We start from the raw sequence: 21,148 nt of genomic DNA, 5'->3' as shown, positions 1-21,148 counted from the left end.
GTACATGTATGTGCATGTCTGCATGAGTATGAAAAGATTATGTACATGTGTGTGCATGTCTGCATGAGTGTGTAAAGACTGGACATGTATGTGCATATTTGTGGGGGACTGAAGTTGAGTCAAGCATCTTCACTGATGGCTTGCCACACTGTCTCCTGAAGACATAGCTCTCATTTGAACCTGCTGATTCTAGTCAGTCCAGCTAGCCAGCTTACCTTGGGGGTTCGCTCTCTGTTTCATGAGTGCTGGGACTAGACAGATTTGGGTGCTGGGGATTAGAACCCCAGTCCTCACACTTGCAGGTAAGGGCCTTAGTGTCAGAGCCATCGCCCCAACCCAGCTATGTGCTCTAGACTATCAAGTGTGGTTTACCTCTGACTCCGAGGTTTGTAATTTGGCATGACAGCCATTCCTTAGGTTGTTACTCTTAGGTAATCACAACATGAAAGCCATTTGTACCTTAGAGGAGTCTGAGCTCTTCATATATGGCTCAGCACAGTGCGTGATGCTTCCTTGGAGGACCTTCTCGATTCTGGCCACCAGAAATATGTCTGGGTGAGGACACGTGACTGAAAATATTCCCTAGGGAGACAATGGTTCTCTTTAGTCAGGAGAATTCACAGTTGAATGAGAGAAGTCCACTCACCACCAAAGAAGCAGAGGACTGTGTGACAGTCCAACCAGCAAGGAGACCAAGGCCTCAGGGGCTCCTCAGTCCATATCTGCTTGGTAGGGAAGGCGAACAGGAGAAGGCTATTGGAAATGAGGGACAGCCAGACCACTTCTCCCTCTGTTTGCTTTCACTCCATAATTACATACCCTGCCCTATAATCAATGACCGAAACTGCCCACTGGTGCCTGGCAAGGCCTCACTGAGCATGTTCAATATGTAACAAGAGGAGTCTGAGTGGTGTGAACGCTCCCCACCTGCTTCGGATACTGCATGGCCGCATGAAGGGCATCCTGGAAGGCGGGTGGGCTCTGGCCACCATTCATCAGAGCTGGGGATGTGGGGGCCAGCATCTGCCGCACCGAGAAGTGGTTCAGGTCCACGTGGAAGTCAGCAGAAATCTTCCGGTTGTATTTTATGTCAAACAGGGACAGGGTGACAAAGAAAGGCTCGACCTGAACAGTAACATCAATAAAACATCACGATCATAATGACAGTCTGGACAGACGCTGCTATGTAAGGAGAGCGAAGGGCCCTGTTTATGACTGTCTCCTTGAAAAATCATTAGACATGAAAACTTTTAGTCCTTGTCACACAGAACTAGGCCATAAAGCATTTTAAGAAACAAAACTTTTATTCCCCCTTCCTGAGCTTTGCTATTACATGTTTGCTCTACAGATAAGACAGCTGGTCTCCTTGATGCAGCTAAGATGACATCCATATCCTGGAACATGAAGCTTAAGTCTGCCATCTTATCCTTGGCTACAAGCACCCCCTCCTCCACCCATACCCCAGTGTAAGCCCTGTAAATCTCTGGGCAAGGTAGGTGCACCCTGGCTGCAATATAGAAGCCTGTGACACCTGAAATTGTTCAACATTTATTCTTTAAAAATTATTTTGAAACGTGAGGACATTTTTATTAAAGTTTAAATTTAAAAGCCCCTTGGCAATTTAGCTGTAATGTCAGCAGCTACCCAGGGAAGGAGCACGGAGGGGAGAAAGGGAGAAAGCCGAGCTTTTTAAGCCAGCATGGAGGTCATATCCGTGGTGGACAAGCAGCCATGTGGTGTTGGGGTCTTCTGAAAAGACCACAGTATCAGGAAAAGCACTCAGGTTCTGATAGCATCTGAAAGAAATACAGGAAAACTGGGGTAGGGGTGTGTAGGGGTGTGTGTGTGTGTGCATGTGTGTGTGTGCATGTGCGTGTGTGTATGCCTGTGTGTGTTCCTCTGTATGTGTGTGTGTGCATGTGCGTGTGTGCATGTGCGTGTGTGTATGCCTGTGTGTGTTCCTCTGTATGTGTGTGTGTGCATGTGCGTGTGTGTATGCCTGTGTGTGTTCCTCTGTATGTGTGTGTGTGCATGTGCGTGTGTGTATGCCTGTGTGTGTTCCTCTGTATGTGTGTGTGTGCATGTGCGTGTGTGTATGCCTGTGTGTGTTCCTCTGTATGTGTGTGTGTGCATGTGCGTGTGTGTATGCCTGTGTGTGTTCCTCTGTATGTGTGTGTGTGCATGTGCGTGTGTGTATGCCTGTGTGTGTTCCTCTGTATGTGTGTGTGTGCATGTGCGTGTGTGTATGCCTGTGTGTGTTCCTCTGTGTACATGTGTATGCCTGTGCGTGTGTGTGTGTGCATGTGTGTATGCCTATGTGTGTTCCTCTGTGTGCTCTGTGTGTGCGTGTGCGTGTGCGTGTGTGTGTGTGTGTGTGTGTGTGTGTGTGTGTGAGCTAATGATTCCACCTATCTCTTCAGCATGGCTTAAGGTGAGCCTGTCTCCAGCTCCCTTGGCCAGAGCCAGGGGACTGACCCGCCCAGCTGGGATGTCAGTCCAGCCTAGAGTACAGACTTGACCAGGAGGATTTCACTGCATCTCTAACATTCTCTTCTCTCAAGACACAGTGCTGCAGGCAGGGGAGACTCTGGTCCCTGCATGCTTTAGGATGACTTTTTCTTTTTTAAGGCCTGCCCTTCTGAAAAGGAAAGTTACGTTTGTCGTGGGTCCTTCCTCGTTCTCTGCGACACAGCACTGCAGGTTAAAGGACAAGTCATTGCACTTGACGAGAATCCTTTTCCCAAACTTTTCTTCAAACGGCTTCACTTCTGGTTCAGTGGATGAGAAGTCAAGTCTCTTTAAAAAGAAAATGTGGATACATAAAAACACGGTGCTCCCATTAAAAACCCCAGCATGAATGTTCTCACATAAAACTGCCTAAAACCTGGAAAAGCTGTGTGAACATCCACACTAGTGCTGTGACTTTGTTTAATACTTGGTAGACATATTTAACAGACACATGCTGTTAATCATGAGTCACATAGGAGAGGATATACCTGCTTGGTGGATAATTATGCAGGGATTAAGATTACAAACAACCTAAACACCCATTGTGTAAGGGCATAAACTGCATTATATATGTACATACACACATGCATGTATAAATACAGACATGAACACTCAGTAATAAACAAGAAATTCGGGGCTGGGCCTGGTGGCACATACTTGTAAACCCAGAACTAGAGAGGCAGAAGCAGGCAACTCTCTGTGAGTTTGAGACCAACCTAGTCTACAGAGTGAGTTTGAGGCCAGCCAGAGATATATAGTGAGATGTGGTCTTAAAAATGAAAGGAAATGTGGATTGGGTAGACTGTGTGCCATACAAGCCTGAGGCCCCGAGTGTGGAAGGAGAGAACCAACTCCTGAAGTTGCCCTCTGACCTCCACGTGTAGCTGAGGTTTCATAGCACATGCACTGCCCAACACATAGTAACAATCAATCGATAAATCAATCAGGGATGGTCCTTGGAAACATGTTAAGTAAAAGAAGACACAAAAGATAGGTTCTGCATGATCCCACATTGATGAGTTTGCTAAAATAGTTAATTCATAAAGACCAAAGGTAACGGAGATCACTGGGGGCCTAAGGATGACCAGGCATGAGGGACTGCTATTTAAAAGACTTTCAGTTTGGAAAGATGAAAACATTCAACTGTTCTGGAAACAGATGGTGCAACGGTTGCAGAGAACATATTTAATACCACCGAATTGGTTTGTTTTTAATTGGAATTCTATTTTTCAAATGGCTAAAATTGTAAGGTTTGTGCACATTACTACAGTAAACAGTGGACAAACAGGAAATCAATGAAGAAACGTGGAAATAGTTATTATTAAAGCTAAATGGGAGAGGCTATTCTCTTCAAAGTACCACAAATTGGGGAGACAGCATTTAGAATGAAACATAGCAGATCCCTGCCCCTTCTTGGCACCTCTGTGGCACTCGCCGCCACCTTGGGCCCTGAAGATCTTTGTCACACCATATTTGGACTTTGTAGGACACAGATCTGGGTTACACACACTTCCAGGCTTCTGTCAGGAACTGAGGCTAGTTGAGAAGTGTTATTGCCCCTATGTTTCTGCAGTGATGTGGGCCATGCTCTAATGGTTATTTTCAGGGGTACTTTATACAGACGATCACTATGGACCACAAGACCCAGGCTGGAGCCTTTCTGGAAGCTGGCTAAACACTGCTCTCAATATCCAAGAGTACTGAATATTAAACATTCATGACCTTTGTGTTTTAAATATTGAATTAGCTCTTACCTGGGTATCTGGGTCCAAGTAAAAAAGCTTCACTCTGCTCTCGCTTTTCAGTTTGATCTCTGCTTCTCTGGTGCTCTGTGGACAAAATAAAGTTTTCAGCTAACAAAATCCTTTCTTCTCCACCTCCCAGAGGTACTGAGTACATCTGAAAGCTGCCTGTGGCAGTTTGAACAAGAATGGCCCCCATGAGTCTCATTATCTTCGAGCGCTTCATCTCCAGTTGGTGGAACCAGGAAGGGAAGTAGTTGAAGGAGCGTGGGGTGGGATCTGAAATTTGGAAAGCCTGTACCAGTCCAAGCCAGCTTTCTCCCTCTCTGCCTTGAGCCTGTGGAGTAAGATGTGAGTTGTCAGCTATTGCTTGGGCACCAGGCCTGCCTGCCTACTGCCATGCTCCCACCACACACACAGGGATTCTGACCCTCTGCAGCTGTAAGCAAGCCCCTAACAAACTTTTTTTTTTTTTAATATAATTTGTCTTGACTGTGGTATTTTCTCTTCACAGCAATAGGAAAGTGAGTAAGATACAGATTCTATGAATACAGGCTATGAGACAACCTGGCCTGGTCTCCCTATCTGGCCTTCTAATTTCTGAGGAAAAAGAATGTACAAGGTGATGCCACAGGTCTAGCCACAGCAATGTGGCACTGATGAGTGACCTCTTGGAGGTCATGCTTCCCATGTAGAATATGTCTCGGTGGTAGAGGCAGGCTCTCCATACAGAGTTTGAGAGCACTTCATCTCACTCCATCTTGTCTATCTTCTTCTTTTTTTTTTTTTTTTTCACACAAAAAAACTGGACCACATGTAAGGAGAATTTACTTAATCGAGCCCAGAGAGCATGCTGTTGACTATGGGGAGCTTCTCTAGGAGCCATGGTGACCGGGAGTGGCAGGCAGTACTGTATGCTAATCCTGAGTTGAGTCTTTCCACAAAGGCAAAGACTGTGATCTGGGCCTTTGATGTTGGACACAACGGCTGTTGTCTTCCTGGAAGCCGCTTGCTATCTAAACTGACTGTGCCAGGAGACTAGAAACTAGCAGGCAAAACTACTCTGAGATCTTCAGAACTGGAGAGCAAATAAGATATATACATAAAAGAGAAATATATATTTGTAGCCAAATTAGACACAAAGCCTCCCAACATGGCCACTGTCATCCAGGGAATATGTCCTTTTAGGAAAGAAGACAGATTCTGAGGAGCAAAAGCCACGATCTACCTCGTACAGATGCTGGGCCATAAGCTAGATAAAAAGCAAGACCGGATTCTTAAAGTTCCTCCCATCCCTTTCAAAGTTTAGAACCATGCATCAAGCAAACAGAAAGCACAATGCACGGTGGCCAAAGGATATCAAGTAAGACAGGATCTAGGAAATGAGAACATGCCCGGGGGAGGGGGGGGCAGGGTGCAAGGCTTCATGAAGGACCCAATAAATACTTGGAATACTAGTAATTACAAAAGCTGACTTTAGTTGGCAACAGCCAGTATCTATTGCTAGATATCCTCCTTAGTGCCTGTTTAAGTTTTACACCTGCGGCTGTCGTAACAGCACATATTATGCATGACGAATGTCTCCTTTATCACAAAATAATAACTGAGAAATTATACAACCTCCAAAGGCTGGTACTTTTGTTATCCCTGCTCATCAAAGACAAGGTGCTAAGGCGAGGGGCCTAAGTGATCCTTCCAGTTTCAAATAGAAACTCACATTTTCATGTGTGCCATCTCATTTAAAAGCCCAGATTCTTAACTATTCTACAAGACAGAAAGGAAAAAATATATTTAATAAAATAAATACTATAATAAAAAATAGAAAAGAAGAAAAAAATGAATAGGAAAGTTAAACATGAAGCAGAAACCCAAAGAGCAAATAAACACAAGAACACAAAAGAATATGAAGAGTGGGTGGGAGAAAACAGATGTTGTAGACTAAAACAGTCTTTAAATAAAACTTTGGGAATAAGGCAGAGACATAGGAATATAAATTGTTATACTCTTTAAGGCCAAGAAACTAGCAATATCTAAAACATTGAAAACACAATATTCTTTGGTCTAGAAATCCCAGTTTGGGAAGGTCCTTCTGAAATAGGAGTTCACAGATTACACATCATAATGCTTACCATACAATTTACACAGGCTGAAAACGGAAAATCACCTAAATGTCCCTAACAGCGGCATGGCTGAATAACACACACACTGTGAACTCTTACATCCTTGACTTGCGTGTGGTCCGTCTGCAGAGACTGCCCACCTTGCTGACACAGAGACACCCATGAAGAAAAACTGCCAGAGTAACCGGCAAATCACGAGCACAATTTTAGGAAGCAGCTAAAAGTCTTGCACATGCACATGCACATGCACATTCTCTGTGTGCCCAGGGTGGTGCAAGAGGAGTCAGAGTAAGTCACCACTGGAGTTCTCAGGAAGAGGAGGATGGTCATGAAGATAAAAGATTAATGTCTTTATCCAACATGGGCAGTTTTCCTGACAGGAAGCATAAAGGTAAAATCTCAATGTTTAGTAAAGATACGTATGATGTGTAATTTTACAGCCAAAGTGCCCACAAAAGTACAGCTGTTAAAAAAGTTATCCCAAGACTATGCAATTGGGCACACTTCAGAGTGGCAGAATTCAGTCCTGCTCTGAAAATAGCCTGTGGTCGGTCAGTACGGAGTATGGCTGCAGGCTTCCTTCAGACAGCCGTGGCTGCATCCTGGCCGTGGCCTGCTTTCTATTTTAGGTTCAGTAGAGAGAGAAATGTGAGGAAAATGGACAGGAGCAGAGAAACCTTCCCTAGAAGCTGTCACTTGCACACACAGCAAAGAGAAGGACTTAGCCAAAAAAAAAAAAAAAAAAAAAATCAAAACAAACAAACAAACAATCTCCTAACCCATGCAGTAAATGTTCAGCTCAGACATGGACATTTTCATGTTTCTGGAAAAGACAGTGATGTATCTCCATTTGTCTGCGAGCCGATTAAATGACTTACAGTGAAAATCTATGGGCAATTTTACTTCTTTCAAGGTACACCACAGGAAAAATACTGTGTTAACTGTTGAGTCATTTAGACAAAATGAAATAAAACAGTTAGTAAAATCCCCTGAGGCTAAAATATATAACTTGTTAAAAACCTGTTATGTGTATGGGTGGTTTGCCTGTAGACATGTCTGTGCAGCATGTGTGTGCCTGCTGCCCATGGAGGTCAGAAGATGGTATCTGATCCCCTGGAGACACCGATGGTTTGGTTATGAGCCACCATGTAGGTGCTAGGAATCTAACAGAGATCCCCTGAAAGAGCAGTTGGTGCTTTTAACAACTGAGCCATCTTTTCAGCCCCCAGATTATTTGCTTTATTTTTAAAAAATTATTTTGTTTATATGAGAACACTGTAGCTGTCCTCAGATACACCAGAAGAGGGCACTGGATCTCATTACAGATGGTTGTGAGCCACCGTGTGGTTGCTGGGAATTGAACTCAGGACCTCTGGAAGGGCAGTCAGTGCTCTTAACCGCTAAGCCATCTCTCCAGCCCTTCCAGATTATTTACTTCTTAAATTAAAAGGTTACCCCAACATTTATTCACTGCATCTATGACATTTAACTCAAAAGGACTAACTTTTCGCCTTGAGACACAAAGCCAGGCTAGGACTTTCTAGAATTAGAAGGCTTAGCAATGCGATGGCTGACAAACTGCAGCCAATCCCTCAGTGTAATGACGGCACAGCTTTCTGGTTTGCAGCCAATCCCTTGGTGTAATGATGGCACAGCTTTCTGGTTTGGGACTTAGGGACTTTGGGACATTACAAAAATGTGTCCAGGAAACCACATGGGTTCCTACAAGTCCCGTTGAGCATGGCCCCCAGCCCTTATTTGGCCTCAAAGAGACTATAAAGTTGCAGACACCACTCTCTGTTCTGTGTTCAACTATGGAAGGCTTACCTGGAAAGAAAAGTTCTTTGACTTTGAGATAAAATGATAAAGAGACGGGATGGAAGCCACTGGAGTCACATGAAATGGCTCTCTTTCAGAATACAAGATGACAAGTTGAGAGCCACTGTCCCCCGCCACCCCCACCCCCCATCCCGGGAGGAAAATGAATGAAGAGAGTTGAGGTTTTCTTCATATTACCTTTACACAAGAAGGCAACACACACCCTCCAGCATCACCTAACATCAAGGCAATCAGAGCAAGGAGCTCCCTGAGTTCTAAAAGAAACCAATTCTCCGGTTCACAGAGGCTTTTTAGACGTAAATACTTATAAGACTGATGCTATGTGTTTTGTTATATTACAATAAAAACAGTTTGGTTCCCTGCTAGACAACAGGAGGAAAAGATAAAGTTTTATGGTAAACACTGTGTCCCTGATGTGGAAACAGTAAAGATGTGCCCATTCTCCAGGAACAAGCCACAGCTCCAGGAATACACCAACACCCCTGAAAATCCAAGCCTGCTTCATTCACATCATGAGCCCAGTCCATGATATTCCAGAATGAAATATCAGTTATTTTGCACTGAGACAACTTCCTGTCAGACATTTCCTGTTTGGCCAAGTCTCAGTCACAGTGGAAAACAAAAGCCAGAGGAACAGGATGAGTTAGGCAACAACAAGCTGTCCAGAGAGGACTCTGCCATCAAGTCAGCCCCGGCTACCTTCTGCCTGGCCCCATTGTCCCAGGCATCCTCTGCAGCTTTCACACTGCCTGGGCCTCCCCCCCCATCAAACCCTTCCCCACCCTCTGCTTCCCTGACCTCTTTATCCAGAGTAGACTCCACTTCTCCCCCTGCACCCCTCCAACCCCATTCCACACAACCTTCATCTGACTCTGGAACATAAAGCTCATTCCTCCTGAAAACAGGATGTCCATTCGCTAGCCAGTTCCCATGCTCTCTCAAGTACAAATGAGCCACAACCCTGGCACTGTAGCAGGAGGGGATAGACAGCCAGGCTGACCACAAAGGGACCAGGCATAGGCATGCACCTGCAGTTAGAGCCTGGCCCCTCACAACACAACTGTGAGAAGGCCAGCAGAAGGCACAGTTGACTGACAGATCCACAGGTCCAATGATCCTCACGGTAAAATCCTGGGAGAAGGAAAACACACTCCCTCCTTTTCCCCTTTGAAAAATTACATTGGCCAGGTAGCAGAAGACAGAACTAAAATTCTTATGCATCTTCATAGGGGAAAAATTGGATTCCTTGTTGGCTTGGCTTTGGTTAAGATACGCTTTTGCCATGAGCCAGGCTGATCCTGAACTTGCATTCTTCCTACTTTGCCTCCCTAGTGATGTGTGCCATCATGCCTGGCTTGAAAATGCAGATGTTAAATAACCAACAGGGGGTTAGGGGGCTCAGATAACCTGAGCTGCTTTTTAGGCCTCTGTTCACTGAGTGCCTAGGAAGTTCCTTTATGATCCCTAGATTGCATCAATGTGCTGCTTCAATAAACTAAGAGTCAAGCGTTTCAAACATGTTGTTGTGGGGGCCTCTGAGCATCCAGAAACAAATGAGCATGTATGCATGTCACATGATGCCTAGACTGTCTAACGAGACAGTGAGGGGTACAGCTCAGTGATAGAGTACTGGTCTACCATATGCAAGGCCCTGGGTTTCAGACACACACAGAGAAAGAGAGAGAGATAGACACACACAGAAAGAGAAACAGACACACACACACAGACACATGCACAGACTCAACACAGATACACACCACATACAAACACACACACACACACAGAGGCAGACACTCTTACAGACAGACACATGCACAAACACACACACACACACACACACACACACACACACACACACACACACGGAAAAGCATGAAAATAAACACAGAAGCCAGAACCCAAAACTCCTCCAGGCTAGGCATGGGTTACAATGAGGGCTCTAAAGTTAGCTTTAATAGGCAGGTGCTAAAAAAATTCTGTGGAAACAGCTAAATCCTGAGGAAAAACAATACCTAAAGTCCTAGCCAGGAAAATTTATATCGAGAAAGGTCAATGCTGAATGCTAGTCTATTTGCAATCCTATATAGACACAGCATGTTTCCATTATAGTGCTTAACATGTGGGTGTATACAGGCACCACTTTATTATTAAAAAGCAAAACAGAAAGGCAAGAGTAAAAAGAGAACAAGTGACAGCAAAGACAAAGATGTCACTCATGTAAAAGACACACACACAGGAGATCTGGAGAAGGATATTCATTGTAGCAGTGTTCAGAGTAAGAAAACATGGAAATAACCCAAAAACTAAAATGTTTATACAGTACAATAAAAAATGACCAACCAGATCTGTACCCGAAACAAGGCTAAATAGTTCTGAAAACCACGGCAAAGTAAACAGAAAAGCGACTTCAAACATCCAGAATCATTACCCCGTGTCTTCATGGTGAAATACCTGTAGAAACCCAGAACACAATGGAAGTAAAAAGCATCACAGTGGATGCTTGTAGCTGGGGCTGCAGCACAGAGGAGAATGGGAGGGAGTAGAGGCAGTGTCTGATGGATGTGCCTGCTACGGAGGCCGATGAGGTAGCAGCAGAGGCAGCACTGGCTCTGGGCAATGGCAACATGGTTGTTTTGTTTTTCCTTGTGCTTTTCAGTGACTCTGGGGTTTCTTAAAATTACACAATGCACAAAGAGCCTAGCCTAGCTTTGTGGTTCTCCTGCATTTGTTCCAGGTGGTCCAGGCACACACTTAGTACCTCAGCAGCTCCTCTTTAGTTGAAGTGACAAGATTACCACAATCACCCTCTTGGGAACTGTGGCTATTGAGTAGATAAGAGTGCCTAAGTGTGCTGGCTCATTTATGGCCGCCTGACATGAGCTAGGTCATCTGAGAAGATGCCCTAGCCAGGTTGGCCTGTGAGCTAGCCTGTGGTTCATCTTCTTAATTGATGATTGATGAGGGAAGGTCTAGCTCACTATGGACAGAGCCATCCTGGGCTGCTGGTCCTGGTGCTATAATAGAGCAGACCGAGCAAGCCATGGAAAAGAAAACCAGTAAGCAGCATTGCTCCATGGCCTCTGACTCCAGTTTGCCCTGAGTTCCTGCCCCGATTTCTTCCCTAGGGGATAGAATGTAATGAGAGTTGTAAGCTCCAGGTCACCCTGTCCTCCCCAAGCTGCTTTAGGCCATGGTGTTTTTCACACAAACAGTAACATTAACTAAGACACCAGGGAACATACTTTAAGTGAGAGAAGTCTGAACAGAGAGAATACTAGGAAGACAGAAGCATGTATTTTGGTTATTTCTTCAGTATTTGTGCTGATACAGTAAATACAATGGCAGCATTTAAGAAACAGCAATGTATTTTGTAGGGTATTTTCTGGAGAACAGACTGCAGTGTCTATCAATCATGTAAAATAATTCCCACCTCTTCACATTCTCCCCAGAAAGCAGACAGCGGCAGTCACAGCAACAGTGATGTCACTACAGGAGAGCCATGGAATGACAGACACTCAGTCCTCAGAGGAAGGCTGAGTCGAAGATAGCCTCACCTTGGCGAGTTCAGGCAGGTAGCTGTCCAAACCAGAACCGGAACCTTCCAGTTTGCTTTGTTCATCATCTAAATGGCAAAAGAGATCACATGAGGTATCTGCAGCTGAAACTTTCTTAACGTAATACAAGCAAAGGAACCTGAAGGCAGTGGTTCTCAGGTCTGAAAGAACATTCCAGACAGCTCAGGGCTTTGGGATGACACTGATGGCCACACCTAGCAGGGAAGAATGGTGGCCCAAGACCTTGTCCAGCTAAAATTCCCACCCTCAGCAACCCTCACACTAGAACTGAGGTCAGCTAAGCACAGCATGCTTCTCAGCCACACTCACTCAGTCAGAAGCTTTGGTGGGACCAAGGAAATGGGAATTTGGCTTTTATCAAACTCGTGGGTGATTTGGGAACAGCCCGGGCTGGGAATCTCTTAGGAGTTTGAAGTACCATATGAACATGCATCAAAAACATGAACCAACTGCCCTGCGATCTGGAGAGTCCTGCCCTTTTTACTTCTACTTGAACATTCCAAAAAGTGAGAACAACAGCAACTTTCCTACTTTAAAGATGGATTCCCCATCAGTGGCTGGAGGTAGTTTTTTTTTTTTTTTTTTATCATTACTTAAAAACTTTTATTGTTACTTAAAAGATAGGTTGTCACATAGCCCAGGCTAGCCTTGAACGTGCTATGTAGCCGAGGCTCACCCTCTGACCTCCTCCCTCCACAGGTGTTTGCCACCACACAGGGTCTATGCAGTGTTGGGAACCTAAGACTTCATTCATGACAGGCAAGTGCCCCACCCACTTAGCTGTGTCCCTGGTTCATATTTCCATTTTCAGGTAAAATTTGAGACTAAGAAAACATAACTAGTTTGATCCAGGTTGTTCCTGTTACGTACTTCCCACACAAATACCATCAAGGTGCTAATTCTTTTTAGTTTTTGGGTTTTCTGAGACAGGGACACTGTGTAGCTCCAGTTGACCCGAAACTCCCTGTACAATTGATTGGGCTACCTCAAAACCTGCCTCTTGCCTTTGCTCCCCAAGCGCTAGGATTACAGGCAGCACCCACGTCTGGCTTCAGGACAGTAAAATCGAATGTGACAGAAACCTTTCCTAGACAGACTCTGTGAAAGGCTCACATCTTCCTACCTCTCACAGACCTTGAGAATTTTTCTTCTTCCTGGGGAAAGCAAGGGTGGCCACCCAGTGTGTGCGCTGAGGGAAACTGGACCTACCAACCTTCATGAGAGTCCCCGTTCCGTTTTTCTTGCATTGCAGCTTCAAAGTTGAGCTGGAGGATCTTGTTGAGAACTGTGACCCACTCCTCCATCTCTACCTCGCTGTCTGCTGCTAGAAGGTAACTGCTTTTGTCCTGCATCTTGAGCTCAAAAGCGAAGCGCCGGACTCTGTTGTTCTGAGGTAGAAACCGGGTAAAGAGACACGTTGGGAAGCCTCTCAGGATAATCTGCCCTACTTGTTAATGGTGCTGTCTTATTGGCTCTCCTATGCGCCATTAAAGTCGCAAACTCCCTCCCAAAAAGCCCTTGTCACTGGCCACCTTCTCAGCTTATAACCTCGGTTGATTAATTATCTGTCTTTTAAAAATATGCATTTAGTTTACGTATTTGATTTGTCTGCATGTATGCATGTACACCATGTGTGTGTGGCTTGTCCAGGAGGTCACAAGAGACCTGCAGATCCCCCAGAACTGGAGTTACAGATGGTTGTAAGCCAAGCATGGGGGTGCTGGGAATTGAACCTGGGTCACCTGCAAAGGCAGCGCATACTGGTGCTGGAAGGATGGCTAAAAGCATTTGCTGTTCTCTCTTTTTTTAACCTTTAAATTTATTTTCATAATTTTAAACTGTATTTCCATGTGTGTACATGCAGGTGCCCCTGGAACAATCACACCCCTGGCGCTGGAGTTACAGACATTAGGAGTCACTTGCCGTAGGTGCTGGGAAATAAGCCTGCACTCTTGGCTGCTGAGGCACCTTTCAGGCCTCATTACCAGTCCCATGTATTTAGTTTATATATTATCTGTCCCCTGAGATGGATAGAGATTCTCCCAAGGACAGAGGATTATCATTCTCTTTGCTTAATGTTACATCCATAATCTTTGACATTTAAAAAAACAGCTGCATCTATAAAATTTCACACATAAGTGTTATATTCAGTTCCCTTTTAAAAAATCAAGTTGTGCTCCACCATTGTCTTCCCCAAAGCTAAGCACTGTCTACCAACCTGCTCAGGTTACTTATCTGGACCCTTTTCACCATCTGATAATCCTAAAGTGTATGTGGATTTTTGTCGCCAGTTTGCATGTGTATTATGGGATGGGAGATGAACAAGTGTGATGCTCACATCCATCCATCTCTCTGCTCAGGGCTCTTTTCCATACTGTACTGTTTGCAGCATCCTGGCCTCCTCCTACCACATCTCAGGGGAACAGCTATGGGCCAGACATTTCTAGACACTGACAAGCATGCCCTGGAGACAAACACCCCAGACCCACCACACTAGACAAACTCATCTCTGAAGAACACAGTTCACAAAGGCTGAAGGAGGGTGCGTCATAGCCTCCCACTGACTGCTGTGTGGGCATAAACCCCCAATACCCATTGAAATCTCAGCCAGTTATACACAGTTCAAGGAAACTTCTCAGTGTAGCACCCAGGCACAAGGTGACCCTCCTAAAGGCCTGTCATTTCTGCAGCTGTTTTTAGAAGCCTAAAGCTAAATGCATCTCTGGGCAAGGCTATAAAACCATCTGTATAGACCATCTGCCAGGGCTCAGTAAGTGCCACCTCAGTTCTCCATTAAATGCAAAGGTAGGAATCAGAGAAGGAGTAAAAGGCTGGGAACAGACTCCTTCCCATGACAAAAAAAAAAAAAAAAAAAAAACCTAAAAAGTAAATATCCCAAAGTATTTTTTTCCCAAAACCATTTAAATTGCAACTTTTGTTTCTGTTTTTGTTGGCGACAGGGACTCATGTAAGCCAGACTGGCCTCAAACTCCCTGTGTAGCCAGGAAAGACTTCAAACTCTGGAACTTCTTGCCTCCACCTCCCAAGTAAGTGCTAGGATTTCAGGTATGGGAGACTACAGGTATGTGCTACCTCCGATGGGCTTTAATTACAATGTTTGATGCTCAGCTTCAGAACAGGCAAGGATACAAAGGAAATTTTACTCTTCTGGAGACATATGCGGTTTATCAAACAAGAAATGCTATGAGCTACACACACACACACACACACACACACACACACACACACACACACAAGAATCTGAAGGAAGAAACAGGCACTGAAGTCAGACCTCAGAGTCTGAAATATACCCAAGAGGCTCGATGAGGGCTATGCAGCTTATGAACATCTGCACACTGTGCCGCAGACACGAAACAAGACACTCCTGTCAAACAAAACGAATTACTTCCTACTTCAAAATGAGGTTGGAAAAAATGCATCTAGCTTTGCTTTCAACTATGCCAGCAAATTCAGCTAAAAAAGTAACTCCAAGGTTTCTCAACTTCACACAAATAAAACTGGAGCTTGGAAATCTGACACAGGGAACCGATGAGCTGCCATTAGTGAACCACTCTGATACTTCTTATTTACAATGTTTTACTTTGTTGTTCACACCGCAGCTTCGAGCAGAGGAGGGGCTGCTGGCAGAGGAATCCACTGGCTTATTGGCTGTTGGCTGAAGATACTTTTTCAGAGAATGTGAGAAGTCATGCCATAGTCTAGATCTAAGGCTCAGATACAAATCCAAGTTTTGTGGTCTGGATCCTGCCCTGTGGCTTATAGGTTTCCAGTAGTTAGAGATACTAAGATCTAACTGAAATCCGGTGTTTTGAAAAGCCGGCAAGGCTCATCTGGTTTCATTAGCTGGGCTTCAGGTGCAGGGCAGGCAGCCCATCCACGTCTCCAGTGTCCTCCTGGTGCGCTCGTCTCTCCCGCCACTTACTTTCATTCTGGGCCCTGCACACTTCTAACTTGAGTACTAGATTTTCATTTCTGACCTGGATGAAGCCTAATTGTTGGGACACTGGACAAAACCGGGAAAACACTACTCTCGAATGAGGGTAGAGACTGTGGCTGTGAGCCCCAGCAGAGGAAAAATCAATGGAGACTACTTGACTTCGTCATCGATCTGTGCCCCAGAACAGAGATCCAAACAGGGTCTCTACCATCCTGCCAAGGCTCATGAAGGCCGGAAGACAGGACAGGTTGGGAAGCCTCTGGAATGAGAGGCAGGTGAAAGACAATGCGTGGAGCACACCTGTCACATCTACTCTCTGCACACCTATCTACCTTAACAAGAAAGCTTGCCAATTAACAAATCAAGACAAATCTAGGCACAGCGACCTAAACTTCAGGAAACGCAACACAAGATCAGGGGCCCGTGAGACGGCTCAGTGGGTAACGGCATTTGCCTCACAAGTCTAACAACCTGAACCAATTCCACCAAGTTCTTCTCTGAGATCCACATGCTTGGTATGGAATTCGCCACCACCTCCGTGGTCCCCTACTACAACAAATCAATCAAGCACCTGCTGCCAAAGATGCTGAAAATGTCAGGAGTGCAGGGATACGGGGGGGGGGGGGGGGGGGGGGGGGGGGGAGAGGGGGGGGTGCATGCGTGCAGGGGTGCAGGGATACGCGGGTGCAGGCGTGCAGGGGTACGGGGGGGGGGTGCAGGCGTCCAGGGGTGCAGCACTTCAGCTCTCTCCGCTACAATGAGATAAGCTGAACATATTCACTAGAAGATGATGATGCAATTAGATTTTATATAAAAACGTAAATACCAAAACAGAAAGCCCTATGGTCAAACCAAAGAGCCATGCCCCTGACTTCATGCTAGCTCACTACACAACGTCCTTATAGAATCAAGTTCCAAGCTACTGTCACTTTGAGGGAGGCTTCTCTGGTGACGCTGAATCCATCTACTGTCTACTTGACAGGGAGCCTGCTCACTGGTCACAGAACCTCTCTGTCTGAGGCCCAGAAGGGGCACATTCATAGTCTTCATTCTGCAGTTACTCGGGTGGATTCTAATGAGCCAGGCCGTTTGTGAATTGTCAGATGGGACAAGCCTCCATGTTACGATGGGGACATCTCAGTTTGGTGGGTTTTACTATGTGGCCTAGGCTGGCCTTGAACCTAAGATCTCCCTCTGCCTGGTTGTCCTGAGGACAGGATTTATAGGTGCATGTCATCCTATCCAAGTTTTAAACACAAAACCTCATACACTAGAGGACCCCTGTCTACCACAATACCCTGCCATCTTCAAAATGATAAAAATCAAATTTGTTTCTGGGTTATCTCTCTACCATAATTACAGCCTTGTGAGGAAGCATTTCCCTGAATCTGCTCATTCATGCTTAGTGCCACAGAAGAGCAGAAAACTTGGCAGAACCTTTACCTACTCACCTGGATCACGCCCATGCAGGAATCCAGGAATATGGACCCTTTTGGTTCCTTGGAGATCTTCTCGTCTTTATAAAAGTTTAGATTATAGGATCCATCGCCGAGTTGAATCAGGTGGAAAAACCGCCTCTTGAATGACTGAAGAAACAAACACAGACAGCTAAACCTAACCGGACAGTGGGAACTGACAAGCCACCTGTGCTCTTGAAAACCCAGTCAGCACTCTCTAAAGTTAGCAGGATTCTAGCCAACACCACTGGTGACTGGATCGGCTGGGGGAAGACTCCCTACAACAGTCTTCCTGCCTTCCTGTCACAGGATATTGTTTATCATCCAGAGAGCTTGGAATTTTATGCATCCATCCATCCAAAAGTACGGAGGGGAACTCCAACTTTGGATGACACCCAGGAAGGCAGAGATGTTCTCGAATCCCCAGAGGCCCTCCCCAACACACACAACATGGCTGTCCTCCACTCATGACCTGGAAGGACTTTGGACCTCAGGATCTGGCAGTCAGTGCTTCCCTGGTTTGATTTTCTGTCTCCATGTTCACCTTACCTTCCTCACTGTGACTCTCCTTAGGATTCATCCTGGTCTCTACTATACAACTTAAATTTTTTTAAATGTTTTCCTATGTTTAAGTGTCTGTGTGGGGTATGCACACATGAATGCCAATGCCTGTGGAAACCAGAGATGTGGGATGCCGCTGCAGCTGGAGTGACAGGCGGCTGTGAGCTGCCTGATAGGGGTGTTGGGACTTGACCACAGGTCCCCTATAGAGTGGCAAATGCTCCAACCCCTGGGCCCTCCTTTACTCTTCTCTTCAGATTTCACCATCTTCCTTTGACCCTTACTTTGGCTTTACTTGACACAGGATACTTCCACAAGAGTACTTAGGTTTACCTTATGAGGTATGAAGACACACTATGCAGTCAAGACAAGGAAGAAAACCCAACCAGTGATACCCCTCACCTCAGCCTTGTGATGAACTCTTTATGCCAGGGCTCGGGAGGCTGTGATGCAAGCAGGTGGACAGGGATGTGGCAATGGTGGGGCAATCACCATGAAAGCATCTTAGGAGCCAGACAATATCCCCTTTGTGGGGAAAAAACGTCTCGTGCAGTGTTCTCAAGATGCAGAGAGAGGGCTGCAAGCACATGAGGGAAATGTGGGGCGAGGAGCTCTTACCCTCATGGTCACACTGATGGCGCTGTTCATGTTGCCTTTGTACAGCCAGCCGTGCTTGGTGATCCCACCCTTCTGAGAGCCAAGGGAAGCAGCATCCTGAGGAGGAGGGGACACAACAGCATCAGTCTTCTGTCCTTCCCGTGAGTGCTGCCAGTCAGAAAATCATTCCACCTCTGCCAAGTTGGGCGACTACCACTTTTCTGGGACATTAATGCCTCAGTAAAGTCCATTTACCAGTGAAGAGAGATGAGGGTACATTTTTAGAACTCCTATTCTGTTAAAGGCCAGGTTAGTGCCAGGCCAAGTTCTTACTTTTGAGAGTTTGATGAGCCGCAGACCACAAACCACACTTAACTACGCAGTTGTGCGGCCCTGCCTGGCTTTATGAAAAAAGTTTTCAAACTACATTCCTCCATGGTTAGAGTACAAAAGCAAATTCTTGAAACTTTTCCCAGAGGCTTGGTTCGGGGAGAGGTAAGCACAGTGCAGTGTAGAAGGGAAAAGGACGTGGTGAGGGAGAGAGGCAGAGCTATTAGTAAATAAAAGTCTTCAAACTAAGACCTTCCCAGTGGGACTGAGCTGGTGGCCTGACACTAAACATTTATTAGGTGTGTACTGTGCATGCCCCAGCTGTAGCCTGCAGGTACAGCCATAGCTAGCTATAAATGTGGCCCAACACAAAATTGTGAAGTCACTTAAAACTACATAGGTGACTTCACCTATTGAGATAGATTGAGTTGAGATAGACTCAACTGCACAGAGCTCGGGTATGGATTATATAGGTGACAACATCAGGTCACAGTGACAAAGGCTGGACACGCCTGAGAGACCATAAACAGACAAAGGCAGCATCGCCTACAAATGGCCAAGTCTTTTGTTACAAAACTGACATCTGCAGCAAGGCCTGGCTCCAGCCCCGCTTCAGTATATGAAGTCTTAGCATTGTCACTACTACTGAGAAGCCACTTACTGCAGGGATTTTCTAAATGTACGCTCTCACTTGGTCTTCCTGACCCTATAATCAGCATCTTAAAAAGAAGGACTGAGCATCCCTGGATGGCCCAGAACTCACTGTGTAGACCAGGCTGGCTTATAGTCACAGAGACCCACATGCTTCTGCCCAGTGTGTGCTGGGATTAAAGGTGTACACCGTGAGTCCCCATGCCCAGCAATACATTTCTGAGGATTAACCCTAAGACAAGTTGCTACATGAATATGATTAACGTCTACCAATGGTCAATACTGTACTGGGGAGACAACGGCATCTAAGCTCACACACGGAGGATGAGGAGCGCAGAGACCTAAGGCCGCCCCACTTACACACTTCTTTCAGTACCACCTTTTCTCCAAGAGTTAGGGAGCTTGTTGAAGTGACACTGACTAACACACCCACTGGAGAGAGAGCCATTTCACTTCTACCAGCTGCCAATGAACAACATCCTGTTGGAAAACAATCTAAACTTAAGATCTTGGTATCTTTCAACAGGCCAGATCTGATCCAAGTCTTTGCAGATGATCTCAGAACAAAAACAGAGACCATGAGATGTTAAGCAGTCGAGATAAAACAGGGACCCTAAGTCAATCAATCCAAAGTACATTTAAAAAAAAAAAACCAAAAAACCAAAACTTTTCCTTTGCTTCACTAAACATCCTAATTCCTGTTTGGGCTTAGAGGTCGGCATATCCTTCAAAGCCTGTGTCAAAGACAAAGTCAGTCTCCAGGGAGAAGAGAGGCAGGAACGAACAGGAATCTCACCTCATCTTTGTCTGCCTCCTCATCGACTTCATAGACGTGAACTGGAAGTTTATCCAACTTGGGCACTTTGCTTTAAAAAGAAGAAAGAAAACTTGCTTTGTAATTGCGTAATCCATAGAATCTGATTCGCCATCCATCTGAGGAACCAGCCTGTAACAAGCCCAACGGTGCCCGCTGAGATAAGGAGTTACACAGTGTACACCACTGCTTCTCAATGGGCGAGCCAAGGGATTCTGGCAAAGTCCCCACTGTAGAAATAAGGCACAGCCTGCTGGGCCAGGAAGTCGGCTAAACGTAAGAGAACGGAGTAGGTTCTAATGAAACGACTTAGTGGGACGATTCTTGTTATAAAATATGAGAGAGAAAGGGAAACAGGGTCACAAAGTTTTAAGTGATTATTGATGGAGGGTGATGGTGTGGTTATTGATGGACAATATTGGCAACTTTAACAGCAGTAGCTACTGTTACACAGCTATGTGCTAGGCACCCTGGGCACTTTACACATGCCCTCTCAAGGAAGATAGATTAATTGGATCAAATGGGAATTATCATCAAATCCCCAAGTGAACACTGGACAGCTATCGTGCTCAGGAGTCTATCCGAGTGGAGAAACTATTGGCAGGGAGTGTTCTCTCTGATGTTTAAGAGTCGATCTGGAAGTTGGCTGAACACTCTAAGGAGTGGCTGGGCCACACACATAGAAAAACAAACAGTGAGGTCCACTGAGGAGAACACAAAAGGCTAGGAATCTCATAGACACACCCAACCCAAAGGACAAGGTAGTACCTTGGGTTACTAAGATTTTAGTGCAGGTGGTAACTGAAAACAACCTGTCACCATTCGCCCTTTCCAGCACCAATTACACTCCCCTCTGCCAACTGTGCTTGGAATGTGTTGTTTTCTACAGACCCTCTACCCTGCTTCCCTTTATGACAAACTGACGTGAACACTATCAATTTTGACTTGCTTGAGGACCGTTAAGCTTCAAAGAGGCAAGGAAATGAACTGGGAAAA

At 45.5% G+C, this 21,148-nt stretch overlaps 1 protein-coding gene across 38 annotated transcripts in view; it reads right to left on the bottom strand.

The window, feature by feature from the left end:
* Positions 1-21,148, bottom strand: part of Dock9 (dedicator of cytokinesis 9) — a 252,226-nt gene that overhangs the window by 96,193 nt on the left and 134,885 nt on the right. For all 38 annotated transcript variants that reach the window (XM_076930545.1, XM_034499085.2, XM_076930554.1 and 35 more), the window contains exons 5-13: positions 20,135-20,204; positions 18,379-18,474; positions 17,194-17,328; positions 12,998-13,172; positions 11,764-11,831; positions 4,263-4,337; positions 2,656-2,796; positions 928-1,125; positions 460-582 (exon numbers count right to left, since the gene is read on the bottom strand). In XM_076930545.1, coding sequence (XP_076786660.1) covers positions 460-582; positions 928-1,125; positions 2,656-2,796; positions 4,263-4,337; positions 11,764-11,831; positions 12,998-13,172; positions 17,194-17,328; positions 18,379-18,474; positions 20,135-20,204 — 1,081 coding nt within the window. The remainder of the gene's footprint in view (positions 1-459; positions 583-927; positions 1,126-2,655; positions 2,797-4,262; positions 4,338-11,763; positions 11,832-12,997; positions 13,173-17,193; positions 17,329-18,378; positions 18,475-20,134; positions 20,205-21,148) is intronic.

The sequence above is a fragment of the Arvicanthis niloticus genome, chromosome 3 (genome assembly GCF_011762505.2).
Source record: "Arvicanthis niloticus isolate mArvNil1 chromosome 3, mArvNil1.pat.X, whole genome shotgun sequence".
In the NCBI taxonomy this organism is placed as follows: Eukaryota; Metazoa; Chordata; class Mammalia; order Rodentia; family Muridae; genus Arvicanthis; species Arvicanthis niloticus.
Note: the sequence above shows the minus strand (reverse complement) of the source record. Positions and strands in the feature narration are given on the sequence as shown.